At 41.7% G+C, this 19,801-nt stretch overlaps 1 protein-coding gene across 1 annotated transcript in view; it reads left to right on the forward strand.

Moving 5' to 3' along the window:
* Positions 1-19,801, forward strand: part of LOC125461085 (dynein axonemal heavy chain 11-like) — a 466,228-nt gene that overhangs the window by 58,332 nt on the left and 388,095 nt on the right. The window contains exon 9 of the mRNA XM_059654665.1: positions 18,889-19,005. Coding sequence (XP_059510648.1) covers positions 18,889-19,005 — 117 coding nt within the window. The remainder of the gene's footprint in view (positions 1-18,888; positions 19,006-19,801) is intronic.

Below are 19,801 nucleotides of genomic sequence, written 5' to 3' on the forward strand. Positions count from 1 at the left end.
CCTCCAAAGTACTACGGAGTCTATTGTTTCAGATTTTGAGACATATGTTGCCGCCACTTCTTTCAGAATTCTGATTTATTTTTGATATTATCATGGTTATTAATTTTGCTTTTACTAGCTCTATTTGTACAATTTTTGTTTTTAAAAAGTACCAACTGTATGCCTCACTCCTCACTCATTGGTTACTGTGGGGCACGCTGGATATTCTATTTCCTCAGGAGCAGGTGAACACAGCAGGCTGAAAGTTACTGCAGAAGTGTCTGTCATGGCGTGCCTGAATAATTAGACAATTTCTGTACCTTTCAGCTCAAATTGTTTTCTACCTCATATTTCTGGAATTAGAAGCTGATGACTACATACTGTAGGCAACAAGGCATTTTGAGACCTTTTTGAACAAGAAAATCAACAGAGCATTTCCTTAACCACTAACATTTAATAATTGAAAAGTGTTCAGCACAATGACTGAGGAGAAGTGTGAATTCTGTATCAAGTGAGGCACATGAAGAATAACAGACATTGTTTTTTGAGATAAACAAAGGAGAATAAATTTTTTAAAAATGTAAACTTATGTAAAATCTCCAGCAACAACACACTACTTTGAATAATGAGACTCCACACTGCATATGATTCAGTTTGCAGGTTGTTTCACAGTCATTAATGACAATATTTCAAATGAAAGGATATTTGTGTTATTAATGATTAGACTTAACTTTCTGTACACACTCCCAAACATCCCAGATGTAGTCTTATTTCAAGGATGCAACTTCCCCCTTTTGGTGGTTGAAAATGCTCTTGACTGCATCTCTTGTGATTCCTGCACCTCTGCCCTCATCTCACAAAGACAGAATCTCCAATGTCCTCACATATTACCCCACTAACCTCTGTATTCAACATATTATTCTCCTCCACTTCCGCCACCTACAATCTGACCCACAACCAAAGATATATTTCCCTCTCCACCCCTATCTGCCTTCCATTGGAACCGCTCTCTCAGTGACTCCCTTGTCCGCTTCACACTTTCCACCAACTCCACGACATCTGGCACTTTTCCCTGCAACTGCAGGGAGTGCTACATCTACCCTTACACTTCCCCCTCACCTCCAACCAAGGAACCAATAAAACCTTCCACATCAGAAAGAGGTTCACCTGCACATCTGCCAGTGTTATCTACTGCACCCGCTGCTCCAGATGTGGCTTTCTCTACATCAGTGAGACAAGCGGAGCCTTGGAGATCGCTTTGTAGAGCACCTGTGCTCTGTTCGCGACAACCAACAACACCTTCCAGTCACGAACCATTTCAAATCCCCCTCCTACTCCCTGAGTGACATGTCCATCCTCGGCCTTCTCCAGTATCACAATGACACCACCTGGAAACTTGAGGAGCAACACCCCATAGCCTGCCTGAGGAGCCTCCAGCCCAATGAACTCAACGTGGATTTTACCAGTTTCAAAATCTCCCCACCCCCGGCCTCATTCCATGACCAACCCTCCCTCTCATCCCTGCCTCCTTGTCCTGACACACCCTGTCCATCTTCTGTCCCATCTATCCACTCCTCCCACAGTACAAAGATATGCAGGTTTGGTGGATCCACTATGCTAAATAGCCCATAGTGTCTAGGGTGGGAGATGCAGGGACAGGATAAGGCTGGGTCTGAGTGGAATGCTGTTCAGAGGTTTGGTGTAGACTCGATGGGCTGAATGGCCTGCTGCCACACTGTAAGGACTCTGTGGTGATACAATTACAGTACCCAGAACAAACCTAATAAGATTCCAATTGAATAAGAAATTCAGATTAATTTAAAATTCTCTAGTCACATGTAACTTTGTTACATAAAACATAGAACATAGAACAGTACAGCATAGTATAGACCCTTTGGTCCATGATGTTGTGCCAAACTTTTACCCTAATCCTAAGGTCTATCTACCCTCCACCTCTACCTTATACTATTATCCATATGCCTATCTGATGGCCGCTTAAATGCCCCTGATGAGGCCGACTCCACTACCCTCTCTGACAATGCATTCCATGTCCCAACAACTCTCTGAGTTAAGAACCTACCTTTGATATCTCCCCTATACGTACCTCTATGCACTTTAAAACTATGCCCCCTCATAATAGCTATCTCCATCCTAGGAAATAGTCTCTGGCCATCCACTCTATCTATACCTCTGATCATCTCATATACTTCTATCAGGTCATGTCTCATCCTTTGTCGTTCTAAAGAGAAAAGCCCTAACTGTCTGAACCTTTCCTCCTAAGACCATCCCTCGATTCCAGGCAACATCCTGGTAAATCTCCGCTGTACCTTTTCCAATTCTTCCACATCTTTCCTGTAATGAGGTGACTAGAACTGGACACAATACTCTAGATGTGGCCGAACCAGGCTTTTATATAGCTGGAGCATAACTTCATGGCTCTTGAACTCAATTCCTCTATGAATGAAAGCTAACACACCATACGCCTTCTTAACAACTCTATCCACCTGGGTGGCAGCTTTCAGGGAACTGTGGACATGAACCCCAAGATCCCTCTGCTCCTCCACACTGCCAAGAATCTTTCCATTAACCCTGTATTCTGCTTTCAAGTTTGTCCTTCCAACATGAATCACCTCACACTTTTCAGGGTTAAAGTCCGTCTGCCACTTCTCAGCCCAGCTCTGCATCCTATCAGTGTCCCTTTGTAACCTAGAACAGCCCTCCGCACTATCCACAACTCAACCCACCCTCGTATCGTCAGCGAACTTACTAATCCACTCTTCCACTCCAACATTCAAGTCATTTACAAAAATCACAAATAGAAGAGAACCGAGAACTGATCCTTGTGGGACACCACTCGTAACTGAGCACCATGTTGAATATTTTCCATCCACTATCACGCTTTGTCTTCTAAGGTCAGCCAATTCTGAATCCAAACTGCCACATTTCTCCCTATCCCATGCCTCCTTACTTTCTGCATGAGCCTAGTATGGGAAATCTTAACAAACACCTTACTTAAATCTATGTATACCACATCCACTGCTGTACCTTCATCCATGTGTTTGGTCACCTCTTCAAAGAATTCAGTAAGGTTTGTGAGGCATGATCTGCCCCTCACAAATCCATGCTGACTATCACGAATCAAACTCTGCCTATCCAAGTGATCATAAATCCTATTTCTCAGTGCCATTTCCAATAATTTGCCCACCACTGAAGTAAGATTAACTGGCCTGTAATTTCCAGGGTTATCCCTATTCCCTTTTATTGAATAAGGGAATGACATTTGCCACTGTCCTATCTTCCAGCACTATACCCATGGACAGTGAGGACAAAAAGATCATCGCCAAAGGTCCTGCGATCTCTTCCCTCACTTCCCATAGAATCCTTGGATAAATCCCATCAAGCCCGGGGGATTTATCTATCTTCAAGTTCCTCAAAATTTCTAGTACAACTTCCTTACTAACATCAACCTCCTCAAGCCTACCAGCCTGTTTCACATTGTCCTCCCTTACAACTAGGTCCCTCTCAGTTGTGAATACCAAAGAAAAGTATTCATTAAGGACCTCTCCTATCTCTTTAGGCTCCATGCACAAATTCCTTTACAACCCTTGACTGGCCCTACCCTTGGCCACTCTCTTCTTCCTCATGTACTTGTAAAAAGCCTTAGAATTTTCCTTGATCCTATCTGCCAAGGTTTTCTCACACCTCCTTATAGCTCTCCTAAGGCATTTCTTCAGCTCCTTCCTGGATAACTTGTATGCCTCTAGAGCCTTTTCCGATCCTTGTTTCCTAAACCTTATGTAAGCATCCTTCTTCCTCTTAACCAGTTGTTCGACCTCTCTCGAGAACCAAGGCTCCCTCAATTGACCGCATCTTCCTTGCCTGCTGGGGACAAATATATTGAGCACAAGCAGTATGCATTCCTTAAACAATCTCCACATTTTTATAGTGCTCTTTCCTGACAGCATCTGTTCCCATTTTATATTACCTAGTTCTTGCCTAACAGAATTATAATTACCCTTCCCCCAATTATAAACCTTACCCTGCTGTATGTACTTATCCTTTTCCATGACTATTGTAAAAGTAACAGAGTTATGATCGCTACGGCTAAGATGTTCTTCTACCAACAGGTCTAACAGGGTCTAGGCCCGAAATGTCAGTTTTTGTGCTCCTAAGATGCTGCTTGGCCTGCAGTGTTCATCCAGCCTCACACCTTGTTATCTTGGATTCTCCAGCATCTGCAGTTCCCATTATCTCAGGTCTAGCACTTGGCCTGGTTCATTGCCAAGCACCAAATCCAAAGTGGCCTCTCCTCATGTTGGTCTATCTACATACTGAGTCAGGAATCCTTCCTGAAGGCACTGGACAAAATCTGCTCCATCTAAACTATTGCAACTAAAACGTTTCCAATCAATATTTGGAAAGTTGAAGTCACCCATGATTACAACCCTGTGACTTCGACACCTTTCCAGTATCTGCCACCCGATCCGCTCCTCCACTTCTTTGTAACTGTTCGGGGGTCTGTAAAAAAACCCAACAAGGTGACTGCTCCTTTCTTGTTCCTGACCTCAACCCAAACTGACTCTGCAAACATATCATTCTCGACTGGCCTTTCAGTAGCTGCTATACACGCCCAGACTAGCAATGCCACTCCGCCGCCTCTTTTACCACCCTCCCTATTTCTTTTAAAGCATCTAAATCCTGGAACTTCCAACAACCATTCCTGTCCCTGAGTTACCCAAGTTTCTGTAATGGCCACAACATTGTAGTTCCAATGCTGTTAAGTTCATGCTCGACCCATGCTCTTAAGTTCATCCGCCTTATTTCTGATACTTTAGTGTTGAAGTATGCACACTTCAAACCATCCCTGCGTCCACAATTTTGCTCCATCAACTGCATTTCTTTATTAAACACATCACTCGCTGTTGTGTCTGTTGGAAGGCTGAATACCTCCTCTTCTGAATTACAAATCTGGTTCCCCACCCCCTGCCAATCTAGCTTAAACCACCCCGTATAACTTGAGCAAACCTCCCTCCCAGGATATTTGTGCCCTTCCCGTTCAGGTGCAACCCATCCTTCTTGTACAAGTCCCACCTCCCCCATAATGTGCTCCAATTATCCACATAATGGAAGCCCCCCCTCCTACACCAACCCTATTGCACTCTCGCCTTATTTCTTACCTGGTGATCACATGGCAGTGGTATAATCCACAGATAACTATCTTGTTTGTCCTCAACTTCTGCTTCCAACTTATTTCCCCGTACTCGTTTTTCACATTCTCTGTCCTTTTTCTACCTAGTCATTAGTCCTGATGTGTATCATGACTGCTGGTTGCTTACCATCCCCCTTAAGGATCTTTAAGACATGATCCATGACATTATGGACCTTGGCACCCAGGAGGCAACATGCCATCTGCTTGTCTCGTTCAAGTCCACAGAACTGCCTGTCTGTGCCTCTTAATCCCCCACTACAATTGCTCTCCTATTCTCCCCACTTCCCTGTTGTGCCACAGGGCCAGGCTTCGTGTCAGAGACCTGTCCACTATGGCCTTCCCCTGGTAGGCCGTCCCCCACAACAGTATCTAAAACGGAATACTTATTATTAAGGGGAACGGCCACAGGGGATTCCAAGTTCATTTCCTGGTTTGTGTCCTCATCAACTCCCGCCGCTGAAAGCAAGAACGCCACTGCTCCACCAGGTAAGTTTTTATACAGAAACAGCCTTACCTTCCTGACGGCACCCTGGCTCACGTCCTCACCAACTCCCACTGCTGAAAGCTTTCTTGGGTGCCAGCGTCTGTGATGTCTCGGATTGTATTACATCCGTTTGAAACGTTCAGTTGTATTCAACAGTCACTGTCACTTATGTAAGTATCACTATAAACCAGATTTTCCTTTAAGTGAGAAGTAACTTTCCACCGTACCTACTTGGGTAGCAGTATTATGCTTTTTAACATGTTGACAGGCTCCTGTGTCATCTTGCATTTTATAACTGTTGTTCATTTAAACACCAACATATTTACACCACTTTTCATGAATAGAATTCAAGCTTGTTAATACAGTTTTTTCAGTTATCCCAGCCTTATGGTTGGAATGAAATAGCTGTAAGATTATAGTGTTGGAATTTGAGGATATTAGAAAAACATTTTCAAAAATATATTGAAATGTTAATAAAAGGAAATGCTGGAAACAGCAGGTTTAGCAGCATCTATGCAGAGAGATACAGAGTCAGTGGCTTGGGTCAAATATGATTCTTTGGAGAATACAAAAATGATGGGTTAGATGCTGTTGGAAGTGGAAGGAAGAACAACAGAGGAGGTCTTCGAAAGGATAGAGGACAAGAAAAATTCAGTATCAAAGATATCCTGAAACTAAAGGGAAAGTGTATAGTAATGAGAGACAAAGCATTTGCCTAGAGTGAGTGCAAACACCAGAGGAATAAACAGCTATTTCTGAAACCTTAAAAAAAACCAAACCAGTATGTGGCAGGGGGGAGAAAAAAGCATCAAAATGGGGGATAGCATTCAGAAGTTGTTGAACTCAGCGTTGAGTTCTGGTGGCTGTAAAGGACCTAATTGTGGAGCAGTGGCGTTCTTGCTTTCAGCGGCGGGAGTTGACGAGGACACAAACCAGTTGCACAAACTTGGGTTGAACTTCATTGGAACATTGTGGTGAGGTGAGGGCAGAAGGATCAGCGTGATGGTGAGATGGTGAATTAAAATGGCAAGGAACCAGAAACTCAAGAGTTTTGCTTGTGGAGTGAATCACAGTGTTCCATGACATGGTCACCGAGCCAGAGCTCAGTCTCCCCAGCATAGTGGAGATCCCGTTGTGAGGAATAAATATTGCATACTAGTTAAATTGAATGAAATACAACTGAATTATCTCTGCATCCATTTAAAGCTGAAACAGTGTTTTATCTCTAGTCATTTCTGATAATACAGTAATCTGAGGCTGAGAGTCCATACCAAAATGTTTTTTATGATAATACTTAGAACCATTTTTTTGATGACCAGAACTGTATCCACTATTTAAGGTGTGCCTGAAGAGAACATGAAGCATAATTTCCTTTCATTTTTATTCTTTGAATTTAATTCTGTATTTCAGCATTGCGGTTGCTTTGTAGGATACTTCTCCACTCTATTTGCATGTATGTTCAGCACCCAGTCTGCTGCTACTCTGTGCTCATTAATGCTCCCCACCCAGGTATTTTAACATATTTATGTTCTTTGTCTTCATGGATAGATACGTAATTGGAATGCAATAATTATATTTGTTTAATCTGGCACATTTTACTTCATCTTTTTTTTTCATCTGTAACATGGTGGGAGGGGGGTGTCTGCGCGGTGCCATAGTGGCTCAGTGGCTAGCACTGCTGCCACACAGCACCAGGGACCCAGATTCAATTCCACACTCAGGCAATTGTCTGTGTGGGGTTTGCACATTCTCCCCATGTCTGCGTGGGTTTCCTCCATGTACTGTGGTTTCCTCCCACAGTTCAAAGATGCACAGGTTAGGTGGATTGGCTCAGCTAAATTGCCTGTAGTGTTCAGAGGTCTGTAGATTAGGTGGGTTATAAGGGGACAGGTCTGGGTGGGATGCTCCAAGGGTCTTATTGGACTGAAGGGTCTGTTTCCACACTGTAGGGATTCTACAGATTCTTTTGTGGTATATGTGCAGCAGTCCTATAAATGGAGGGGCATGTGGTAGGGGATTTGAGTATCTAACATTTGAAATGCTATTGAAATGTAATTTTACAATGCCTACATATTCAGTAAATGGGTTTAACTATTTAAGAAAATAGTGAGAGTTATTAAATAAGAATTTTTCAATGTCTGTTGTCTAATGTTCTCAGAATTGTAAGAGGTTGATTTTGAAGTTTTGAATTGATGAAAGATGAAACTGGTATGCCTGTGGGTCTTAGCCACAAACTTATGCTTATTCTGTTAATTTGATGAATCAGTAATTTCTTATGTGTTTTGACTTCTATCATCAACTTGTCTCTAAATTGGAATCAAGAGATAATTCTATTTTCTTGACTGGTGGTCATTGCCACATTGAAACACAAATATTGTAGATAATGCAGAATATTTATTACTGGCTAGACTTTTTAGGAAATGGTAACCATCCCCTGAGGGCTAATAGAAGTGTAATAATCACAGGACACAGCAACCTACACTTAATGGTAAGGTCCTGAGAACAAAGAGACCTTGAAGTGCAGGTTCATAGTTCCTTGAAAGTGGAATCACAAGTAGATAGGATAGTGAAGAAGGCAAATGGTATGCTTGCCTTTAATGGGGTCAGTACATTGAGTCTAGGTGTTGGGAGGCCATGTTGCAGCTGTGCAGCACATTGTTTGGGCCACTTTTGGAATGTTGCATGCAATTCTGGTCCCCTGCTACAGAAAGGATGTTGTGAAACTTGAAAGGGTTCAGAAAAGATTTACAAGGACGTTGCCAGGATTGGAGGGTTTGAGCTGTGGGAAGAGACAGAATAGGTTGGGGCCATTTTCCATGTAGCATTGGGGGCTGATGGTTGACCTCATCGAGGTTTATAAGATCATGAGGGGCATGGATAGGGTGAATAGACAAGGTCTTTTCCCTGCAGTGGGGGTGCCCGAAACTGGAGAGTATAGATTTAAGGTGAGAGGGGAACAATTTAAAAGGGGCCTAAGAGGCAACACTTTCACACAGAAGGTGGTGCATGTATGGTATGAACTGCCAGAAGAAATGGGGGGTGGGGGTGGGCTGATACAATTCCTACATTTAAAAGGCATCTGAATGGGCATATTGGATAGAAAGGGTTTAGCGGGATATGGGCCAAATACTGGCAAATAGGTCTAGATTTATTTAGCATGGGTTGGTCCAAAGGATCTGTTTCCATGCTGCTCATCTCTATGACTCTCAGATTCTAAGACAAGTAAGTTTGGTATTCTGAGCAGTTCCAGTTTATTTCACTTTTCAATATGCCTAGATTATCTTTTTGTGTTAATTGCTAGTCTACTTTTAAATTATCTACTTGCCATTCTAACCTCCCTCTCCATCTGCAAACTATATTTTTAATACTCCGTTTTAATATTAAATGATCTCAAGGTGCTTTGTACAATAGAGAAGATAAGTTCAGCGTCAAATCACTTTTTTTTGGGTGGGGGATTAAGAATCAGAAGTGAATTCTGGAGGTATCTTCCTGTACCATAGGCTCTGTTATGTTGATAATGCTGATGAAAATTCAAAATGAATTGGAGGACTAACGTTGAATGAAAATAATACCAGTTGGTTAAATGTTGTGAGTCAGAATGTGTTGTAGAAGGTAGTAGCTCCAAAGGGATTAATGCTGATGGTGTGCTAAGCTCTATGCAACCTGATTGTGATATAAGAGCTTGGGTGCAGAAAGGCAGATGATTTTGAGATTTCAGTTGAGACAGATCTATTATCCTTGGTCTCCCAATAGTCTTAGTAACAATGTCTATTATTCTAATGAAACTAGCGCCTGATTGTTGTTGTTATTATACAATAAACTGCATCTAATTTAAAGTAAGAGTGTCATGTGGTTGCTCTTTCATGCTCAGCAAAGCAGGTCTCATGGCTTGCAACCTAAAGGGGACTGGTGACAGCATTGGTGGACAAGTGGTGATTAAGAATGCAACTAGCTCAGACAACATGGTGCCACATGGTCATCTGAAGAATTATTTTAGTTGCACTATTACAACAGAATGCTAATGAAGTACTTGTAAACATCTTCTCCATCAGTTAAATTCAGGTGAAAACCAGTACACATTAGATCCCAGAAAGGTCTAGCATTGTTTACTTCTTTCAGGAATTTTGTGCATAATACTCTTTTGTATGCAGGATTGAACATTAACACAACCTTTTCCTGAGGTTGATCATGCTGCCAACTTTGCAGTGGTGCTTTAAAGAGATGCAATTTACGATCTTTGTTGTTGTGACACTGGCATGACCTACTTAATTGAATTATTTTTGTTTGGTCCGGTATCCTAGGATATGTGGGTTGCAGTCATGAATAACTCCAGCATTACCTAGCAATGCAGGATCATTCATTATAAGTGTTTACATGGAACAAATTGCAATAAATTATGGGGGAAAAAGCGTAAACTTTGGAAAGTTCACTTGAATTTTTCTCCATACTCAATAACAAAAAGTAATTGAAATACACATTCTCTTATGCAGACTTTATACACTAGTTCTTATTTTCCTTCTAATAATGTGGTGGGGGAGACAGGAAATGTCGCCTCCGCTACTACCTCATTCAGTGTAATTCCTGCTGTGGACAATCGTAATCTCACGTCCATAAGCATCCAGCACCTGCAGGCAGAAAGAATTGGCAGGATGTCGACAGTGAACACTTCTACCGGCCGGGCCAGCGAACAGTTTTTCCTGAACTGCAGGCTGTATCCCTTTTCATAGCTTTTGTGAATTGAAGCCACTGTGCCTTGCACCCACCCCTCCCCACTCCCCACTCTCCCCTCCCCCGGAGGAATTGTCTTCTGGGATAATAGACAATAGGTGCAGGAGTAGGCCATTTGGCCCTTTGAGCCAGCGCCACCATTCATTATGATCATGGCTGATCATCCACAATCAGTATCCTGTTCCTGCCTTATCCCCATAACCCTTGATTCCACTATCTTTAAGAGCTCTATCTCTTTCTGGAAACTATCCAGAGAGTTGGCCTCCACTGCCTTCTGGGGCAATGCATTTCATATATCCACCACTCTCTGGGTGAAGAAGTTTCTCCTCAACTCTGTTCTAAATGGCCTACCTCTTATTTTTAAACTGTGTCCTCTGGTTCTGGACTCCCCCATCAATGGAAACATACTTCCTGCCTCCAGATTATCCAATCCCTTAATAATCTTATACGTCTCATTCAAATCCCCTCTCATCCTCCTAAACTCAAGTGTATACAAGCCCAGTCGCTCCAATCATTCAACATATGATAGTCCCACCATTCCAGGAATTGACCACACTTCTTCCACACCCACACTTCTTCCTCCAATCCTTCTGCAACATGTCTGCATATAAACAGTGGCCCTGCCGTTCAACTATGTCTCACTGCAGGTGCTGTCCATACCATCCAAGAAGGACAGACGGTCCTCTTCCTCAGGGATAGCAATCAAAGACATTCTTTTCTGACTAAGGTCGCCTGGTCAGAAGAATTGTTCAGACAAGATCTGACCACAGCTATTGTCCTCTTGCCTTTACCCTGCCCTCCCCTGTCTTTGCCACCATAAGTTGTCTTCTTTCTTTCTCCTCATTCCTTCTCTTTGCTTGACACCCTCCACCTTTAGTCTGCTGAAATCCAGGAGGCAGAAATTACTTATGCAGTACTCATTAGTTCCCATTTAGTGAATGTTTATCTTCTGCAAAAGAACGGTAAATAGCTTCTCACCATTAGGCAGCATGATGATTTCAACTTGTTGAAATATTATTCATGTGCAAGTTGAACCCTTCAATTTGGCTAAAACTTTGGCCTCAGAAGGTGGACTTTTATATCAGTTATAGAGGGTGCATTGTTACCGAGAATATTTAGTGTCCATTCCTGCCTTTTGAATAGTAATCTGTTATTGCCACAGACTCATTAGGATATTGACCATCAGCTCAGCAGCCATCCTTACCATACCTCAGATATTTCTTCACTTGCACTTTATAGCCATCTCAATGCCTCCTGTAACAAAACAGAAATTGCTGGAAAAGCAGCAGGTCTGGCAGCATCTGTGAAGTAAAATACAGAGTTAACATTTTGGGTCAGTTCTGAGGAAGGGTCACCAGACCTGAAACATTAACTCTGTCTTTTTTCTTCACAGATGCTGCCAGACTTCTGAGCTTTTCCAACAATTTCTGTATTCTTTCCTGATTTATAGCATCTGTAGTTCTTTCATGTTTTATTCAATATTTCCTGTGCTCTCATCCCCCTTTGATCCCTCCCATCCCTGAACTACAAATGCTGTTTGTCTCTCTCAGTCCTCCTCTACCATCTCATACTTCCTCCCTAATTATTCATCCAGGTAACCACCCCCTTGCCAGTTTTAACCCATTGCCACAACAGTAATGACCTCCCTGTGAAGCCATTGAGTCATGTCCTGTTGAGCTGCAGCTCACCCTGTTTTGTGCAGTCTTTCCTGCCCCAGAATTGGTCATAATATTCTAGAAATCTGGAATAATTTCTCCTGCATCATTAATCCATTCATGTATTAACTGGTTTGAATGTTCCTGTATTCACCATTGTTAGGCAATGTAACCAATTCAAGATTTCTACCTTTTAAGATTCTGCTCTTCTTCCTAAGCCTTAATTGCATGGGATAAGACAATGGTTTTGAAATAGTCAATGTGAATTTGCATTAAACTCCCAAACTAGTGATGTCTCACAGTCCCTGGATGGAAAATTAAGCAGTTTAGCTCTGGTAGAGACAGACATATTATCTCTAGTACATGGTAGTCTTAAGGAATTATGCTTCATTAGTCAGTGTGACTTGTTGTCAATTATCTATTGTTGTCATGCCATAAGCTGCCGCTTCTTATGAAGGCTCTCTGGTGATCTGTCTTCTACCACTATTAATTCAATAAACTCTGACTCAACAGGAAAAGGAGGAAGGGAGTAGCATTATATCCCAACTGTAAGCTATCAGTGATTGGTCACCAGAGCCGAAAGTGACATGTAGTACTGCAACCCTTCTCTGTCTATTTCACTGTTTCCAGCCTGTACATGATTGACTTGTCCTGCACAAAAATGTTCTGAACCCATTTAGCGATGTTCGTTACCCAGGAGCTCAGGCAAAATGGAAAGGCCTATCTACTCCTGACTGTTAAATTCTTCATGATTTCAGCATTTCTTCACTTTGTTGTACGCACCAAATGCAGTGATTTGTCACATGATGCTGTGACTGTGTTCTCTCTTAATCTGCACAGAGTAGACACTGTAGCTGGTGTTCAGCACTGGAAGTAAGCTTGAATGTTTCCAGAGGGTTCCACGCTACCTGCCTTTGCCCAGATTGCTGAGAGGGTAAGGATTGATTGGTGAGAGGGTGGGGACTGGTGGGAATTACATTTGAAAAGTTGAATTTAGTGGTTCAGTTAGATAAGACATGATAAATTTGATTTGTAAAAGGCAATGCAAAGCTGGTTGGAGTACTGGTTTTATTTGTACAGGCACGTCAAACATAAAAGCAGTTATCCTGAATGTTTGAGCTTACTTTGAAATATTGCATTCAGTTTTGGATGTCCCACATTAGGAAGGGTGTACTGGCATTGAGGAGAATCAAGCAATAATTGTCCAGACTGCTGCATTTGATGGAGACCATGAAGAAATGAATAAACTTCATTTACATTTTTGGAGGTGGTAATGTTAGGGGCTGATCTAGTTGAGCTCAAAAATTGTGTAAGATACTGTGTCTGCCAATCAGGAGACCCACAACAAAGTAGAGTAAACTTTAAAATCATAACTAAGTTGGTTCAAAGAAAATTCAGAAATATCTCACAGGATTTCTGCAAAAATAATTCAGCAAATCAATTTTCTTATTTTGTGTTGCTTGCGGAAATCTTGTTTTAAGTTTGATCTCTCTCAGCTTAAAGATAAAGACTTTTTTCTATTGTAGACGTCCTGAGTTTTCTTTGTATTTGTTTCTAATGCTAGCCTTACTGATTATTCTGTCTCTTCTGGGCAGTCATGTATGATATTTTACCAACAATGTAAAATTGCACTTCATCTCTTCTCATCTTTTGAAATGTTAATTTTATGTTTTAAACATTGAATTATTAAGTGGGAATGTTAGTTATGCAAATAACTCGGAGGTTACAAAATGATTTAGTTTAAACTAGTTTGGCGATGGGTTGGGATCCAAAGCAGTGGGGAGATCAAAAGGACAAGGTTTCGAACAAGGTTGAGAACAAAAAAAGGGCAGTGTTGGTAATCCTAGTACCAAACAGGGCAGGCAAAAGCACAATAGTAGGCAAGGAAGTTTGGGTTAACCTGCATTTATTTCAATGCAAGAGACCTGACAGGTAAGGCAAATAAACTCAGGGCATGGATGGGTACATGGAATAGGGATATTATAGCTGTTACAGAAACATGGTTGAGAGAGGGACAAGGCTGGCCGCTCAATGTTCTGGAGTTCAGATGCTATAGGAAGGATAGAAGGGGAGGCAAGAGAGGAAGGAGAGTTGCATTTTTGATTAGGGAGAACATCACGGCAATGCTGAGGAAGATATTCATGAGGATTCATTCACTGGTCTACATGGGTTGAACTGAAAAAAAAGGCAAGATCATTTTGATAACATTGTACTATAGACCCTGTAACAGTCTGCAGGAGATTGAGGAACAAGTATGTAAGTAGATTGCAGATAGCTGCAAGAATAATAGGATTGTAACAGCAGGAGATACCTTCCTAACATCAACTGGGGCTGCCATTGCGTTGGAGAGAAATTTTTTAAGTGTGTTCAGGAAGAATTTCTCATGCAGTGTGTAGATGGCCCTACGAGGGAAGGGATAAAACTTGACCCCTTCTTTGGAAGTAAACGATGGAAGTGTAGGTGGGGAGCACGTTGGGACCAGTGATCATAATTCCAATAGTTTTAAGATAACTGTGGAAAAAGATAGGTCTGTTCCACATATTAAAGTTCTAAAGGCAAGGCCAATTTTAATGGTCTTAGACAGGAACTTTCAAAAGTTGATTGGGAGAGATTGTTTGCAGGCAAAGGGACATCTGGTAACTGGGAAGCTTTCAAAAGTGACCTAATGAGTGTTTAGGGCCAGCTTGTTTGTTTTAGGGTGAAGGGTAAGGCTGGCAGGAGTCGGGAACACTGGATGACTAGAGTTATTGAAGCCCTGGTCAAGAAAAAGGAGGCAAATGACATTCTATAGGCAGCAGAGATCAAGTGAATTCTTTGTGGAGTATAGAGGATATTGGAGCACACTTAGAAAAATCAGGAGAGCTAAAAGAGGATTCAAGATAGTTTTGGCAGATGAGGTAAAGGAGAATCCAAAGAGATTCTGCAAGTATGTGAAGACAAAAAGAACAACTATGGAGAGAATAGGGACCCTTAAAGAACATGAAGCTCATGAACGTACAGAGCCACAAGAGATGGGTGAGATCCTAAATGAATATTTCTGATCAGTATCTACAGTTGAGAAAGACATGGATAGTGGGGAACTTGGGGAGACAAATAGTGATGTCTTGAAGAGAGTCCACATTATAGAAGAGATGTTGGAAGCCTTAAAATGCATTAAGGTCAATACATCTCTGTGACATGGTGAAGTGTATCCCAGAACTTTGTAGAGGGAATAAGGAGGAAATTGTGGGTCCTCTAGTTGAGATATTTGTCTCATTGACTACCAGGGGTGAAGTTTCCAAAAATTGATGGGTGGCTAATGTTACACCATTATTTAAGAGATGCTGCAGGGAAGTGCATGGGAACTACAGACCGGTGAGCCTAAGTTGTTAGAGGGGATTCTGAATGACAGGATCTGCAGACATTAGGAGAGACAAGGACTCATTTGGAAAATTCTGCATGACTTTGTGCGTAGGAAATCATACCTCATGAATTTGATTTTATTTTTTGAAAGGGTGACCAAGAAAGTATATGAGGGCAGTGCATTAGGTGTTATCTACATGGACAAAAGCCTTTGACAAGTTACCACATGGTAGCTTGCTGAGTGAGGTTAAATCTCACAGGGAGGGCTAGCTAACTGGATACAAAATTGACTTGATTGTAGAAGACAGAGGATAGTGGTAGAAGGTTGTTCTTCAGACTGGAGGCCTATGACCAGTGGTGTGCCACAGGGATAGGTACTGGGTCCACTTTTATTCATCATTTTATATAAATGATTTGGATTAGAATTTAGGAGATATGGTTAGGAAGTTTGTAGATGACACCATGATTGGTAGTACAGTGGACAGTAAAGCAGGTTATCTGGGTATGCAGTGAGATCTCGATCAACTGGGGCAGTGTGCCAAGGATGACAGATGGAGTTTAATTTGGATAAATGTAAGGTGTTGCAGACTGGTGGGTCAAACCAAGACAAGACTTACACAGTCAATGATAGGGCCCTGGGGAGTGTTATAGAATATGGCGATCTAAGGGTGCAAGTTCATAGCTCCTTGAAAATGGTGTCACAGGTCGACAGGGTTGTGAAGAAGGTTTTCTGAATGCTTGCTTTCATCAGTCAGAATATTGAGTACAGGAATTGGGATGTCTTATCGCACCTGTATAAGACATCAGTGAGGCTACATTTGGAGTGCTGCATGCAGTTCTGGTTGCCCTACTATAGAAAGAATTTTATTAAACTAGAAAGAATGCACAGAAGATTTACTAGGATGCTACCTTGTCTGGAAGTTTGGAGTTATAAGAAGAAGCTGAGAAAGCTTTTTCCCTTGAGCCTATAGAATGATAGATGATCTTATAGAGGTCTAAAAATCATGAGAGGCAGAGATAAGGTAGATAGTCATCAGCTTTTCCTCCTGGTAGGGGAGTCTAAAACTAGATGACGTAGCTTTAAGATGAGAGGGGAGAGACACAAAAGGGTCCAGAGATGCAACATTTTCATTTGGAGGGTGGTGAGTGTCTAGAATGGGATGCCAGAGGTGGTGTTGTAAATGGGTACAATTCATATAAGAAACAGTTGGACAGGTACATGGATGGGATAGGTATCGAGTGATAAGGACCAAACACAAGGGTTTGGGACTAGATTGAGTTGTGCAAACAGGGCAGCATGGGCAAGTTGGGCTGAAAGATCAGTTTCCATGCTGTAGACCTCTAAAATGGACCTGAGGAGTAACTTTTTCACACAGACAGTGGTGCGTGTATGGAATGAGCTGCCAGAGGAAGTGGTGGAGGTGGGTACAATTACAGCATATAAAAGGTATGTGAATGGGTACATGAATAGGAAGGGTTTAGAGGGATGTGGGCCAAATGCTGCCAAATGAACACAACAAAATGTGAGGCTGGATGAACACAGCAGGCCCAGCAGCATCTCAGGAGCACAAAAGCTGACATTTTGGGCCTGGACCATTCATCAGAGAGGGGGATGGGGTGAGGGTTCTGGAATAAATAGGGAGAGAGGGGGAGGCGGACCGAAGATGGAGAGAAAAGAAGATATGTGGAGAGAGTATAGGTGGGGAGGTAGGGAGGGGATAGGTCAGTCCAGGGAAGACGGACAGGTCAAGGAGGTGGGATGAGGTTAGTAGGTAGATGGGGGTGCGGCTTGGGGTGGGAGGAAGGGATGGGTGAGAGGAAGAACAGGTTAGGGAGGCAGAGACAGGACCCAAAACCAGTCCAACCTGTCTCCGCCTCCCTAACCTGTTCTTCCTCTCACCCATCCCTTCCTCCCACCCCAAGCCGCACCCCCATCTACCTACTAACCTCATCCCACCTCCTTGACCTGTCTGTCTTCCCTGGACTGACCTATCCCCTCCCTACCTCCCCACCTATACTCTCTCCATCTATCTTCTTTTCTCTCCATCTTCGGTCCGCCTCCCCCTCTCTCCCTATTTATTCCAGAACCCTCACCCCCCCTCTCTGATGAAGGGTCTAGGCCCGAAGCGTCAGCTTTTGTGCCCCTGAGATGCTGCTTGGCCTGCTGTGTTCATCCAGTCTCACATTTTGTTGTCTTGGATTCTCCAGCATCTGCAGTTCCTATTATCTCTGCTGCCAAATGAGACTAGATCAGTTTAGGACATCTGTCTGGCACGGATGAGTTGGACTGAAGGGTCTGCTTCCGTGCTGCAAAACTTTATGACTCAATAAATTAAGTAAGTGTGTAACAAAGTGACAATGGAGAATAACGTGGGAAATTAAGGTTACTCATTTTTTTGTAGAAAAAATTGAGAAAAACCACTCTTTAAAAGGCATGAAACTTGAATGTTGTTTTTCAGAGAGAAACTAATTTACTCATACAAAAAGCTTAGGAAACCTAGTGGTAGGTTAGCCGTTTATTATAAGGGAGTTGTAATGCAAGGGTAAAGAACCTTTGCTACAATTACATTGGACTGTGGCTAGACCACATGTTGAGTATTGTACATTGTTTTGATTCCTATTATGTATGAATTGTTTTAGAAGTGATAAAATGAAATTCATGCTGCCTTCCTGAAATGAGAGAGGTAAGCTGAGAGAGAGGTATACAAAATAAATTGGGCCTGTACTCTGAAGTTCAAAAGAATGAGAAATAATATCAATGAATTATACAAGATCCTGAGTAGCTGGGGAGATTGGAATGCAAAGGTGCCATATTGGGGTAAAGGAGCAATCATTTAGTACTGGGATGAGGAAAACATTTTTGATCCAGAACACTATATTGCAGATGTTCCATTGTCAAGTGTGTTAACGATTGAAAATAATAGATTTTTTTTGTTTTTTGAGGTGTATGGAGAGATGGCAGAAAGTGATGCAAAGGACAAGAGACCATGATTATATTGATGAGGGAGTGGGCTCAAGGAACCAAATGGTCTACTTCTTGCCTGTTTCTCATTGTTTTATCCACAGTTGTGACAGAGAAAACCTTAGAAAGCTGTTAGAATGAACACAAAGTTGAGGCTGTGGTATTAAAATGACAAGGCCTGTAACTGTCATGGGTGAAATTAGCCTAGAATGAACAAAAAGTACAGTTTTCTGATATCAGCATATTGTTGAAAGGATTTGTTTTATGTAGAAAATTGTACAACAATGCAATTAAATAATTTTGACAATTGATAATGATGCATCAAAAATAATTTTTGAAAATGCAGTCTTTCTTCCAAAATAATGCTATCAGACAATATTTGTTGTCAGATATTTAGATTTGATTATCAGCAGAAGTTCAAAAATTTCCTGCATTTTTTTTAACATTCCTTTAATATTGATTTTTTTTGGAATACTTTCAAGATTGGTTAGGTTTAGTTGACCTAATTTTGATGCATTCTGCCTGACAGGATTTTGAAAAGGACTACAATATGTTTAAAGAAAAAATTGTGGATTTTGATCGACAGCTTGGGACCATTCTGTGTGCAGCATTTCAAGATTGCTCCGGCTTGGAGTCTGCTTTTAAGGTAAGGATTTGTTTAAAGCGGACAAGCAGAAAACATTGAAAAAAACTTTTTTTAAGTTATATTATTTCTACTGTAATACTTTTGTGCGTAGGTTTGAGTTCCCATGCTTGAATAAACATTTTGAATTATATGAAAGAGTTAATTGTGTTGATATGCATTAACAACATTGCAAAAAAATCATCCTGTATCTGTAAGTTATGTAATGATTTTTTTTGGACTGTAGAATAAAACATGGGAAAATGTATGTTTAAACCAAGGAAGGTGCACTAGAAGTGCCTGTGGTCTTCAAAACAAGTTACTGGAGCACGTTGGGAGTTATATATGCAATGCTGTCTTGTTTAAACAATGAGGTAGAATTGCAGAATGCCTATCTATGTTTAGTATAATTTGCCCAGTGGGAGTCTGATTGGCTTTTCAATTGGCACCAGTTGGTTGCTTTGAGCTCAGCATTGTAACAGCCATTTGTTTGGCACCTGGACAGATGGCCACAGTCTTGGATATGGACAATCCAACCTGGGAAGATTAAAGCATCCATCTCTGTTTCTTTTCCTTCTCCATGAAAAAGTACAAAGTCCTGACTAGTTAGCTATTGTGCTTTCCCCGTAAGCTACAAACTCTGCAATCCCCTGATAGATGTGAAAAAGCACCTTCAGAGGCACTGTATCCTCAACCAGTGAATGAAGGACTGAGAAGTGGTGTATCCACAGCCTCACATCATCAAAAGAGTCACAACGAATTGAAATAAATCAAAAGAAGTCTGAAGAAAATAACTCTTCAATATCTGTGATCTGGACTA

This window comes from Stegostoma tigrinum, chromosome 2 (genome assembly GCF_030684315.1).
Source record: "Stegostoma tigrinum isolate sSteTig4 chromosome 2, sSteTig4.hap1, whole genome shotgun sequence".
Taxonomy (NCBI): domain Eukaryota; kingdom Metazoa; phylum Chordata; class Chondrichthyes; order Orectolobiformes; family Stegostomatidae; genus Stegostoma; species Stegostoma tigrinum.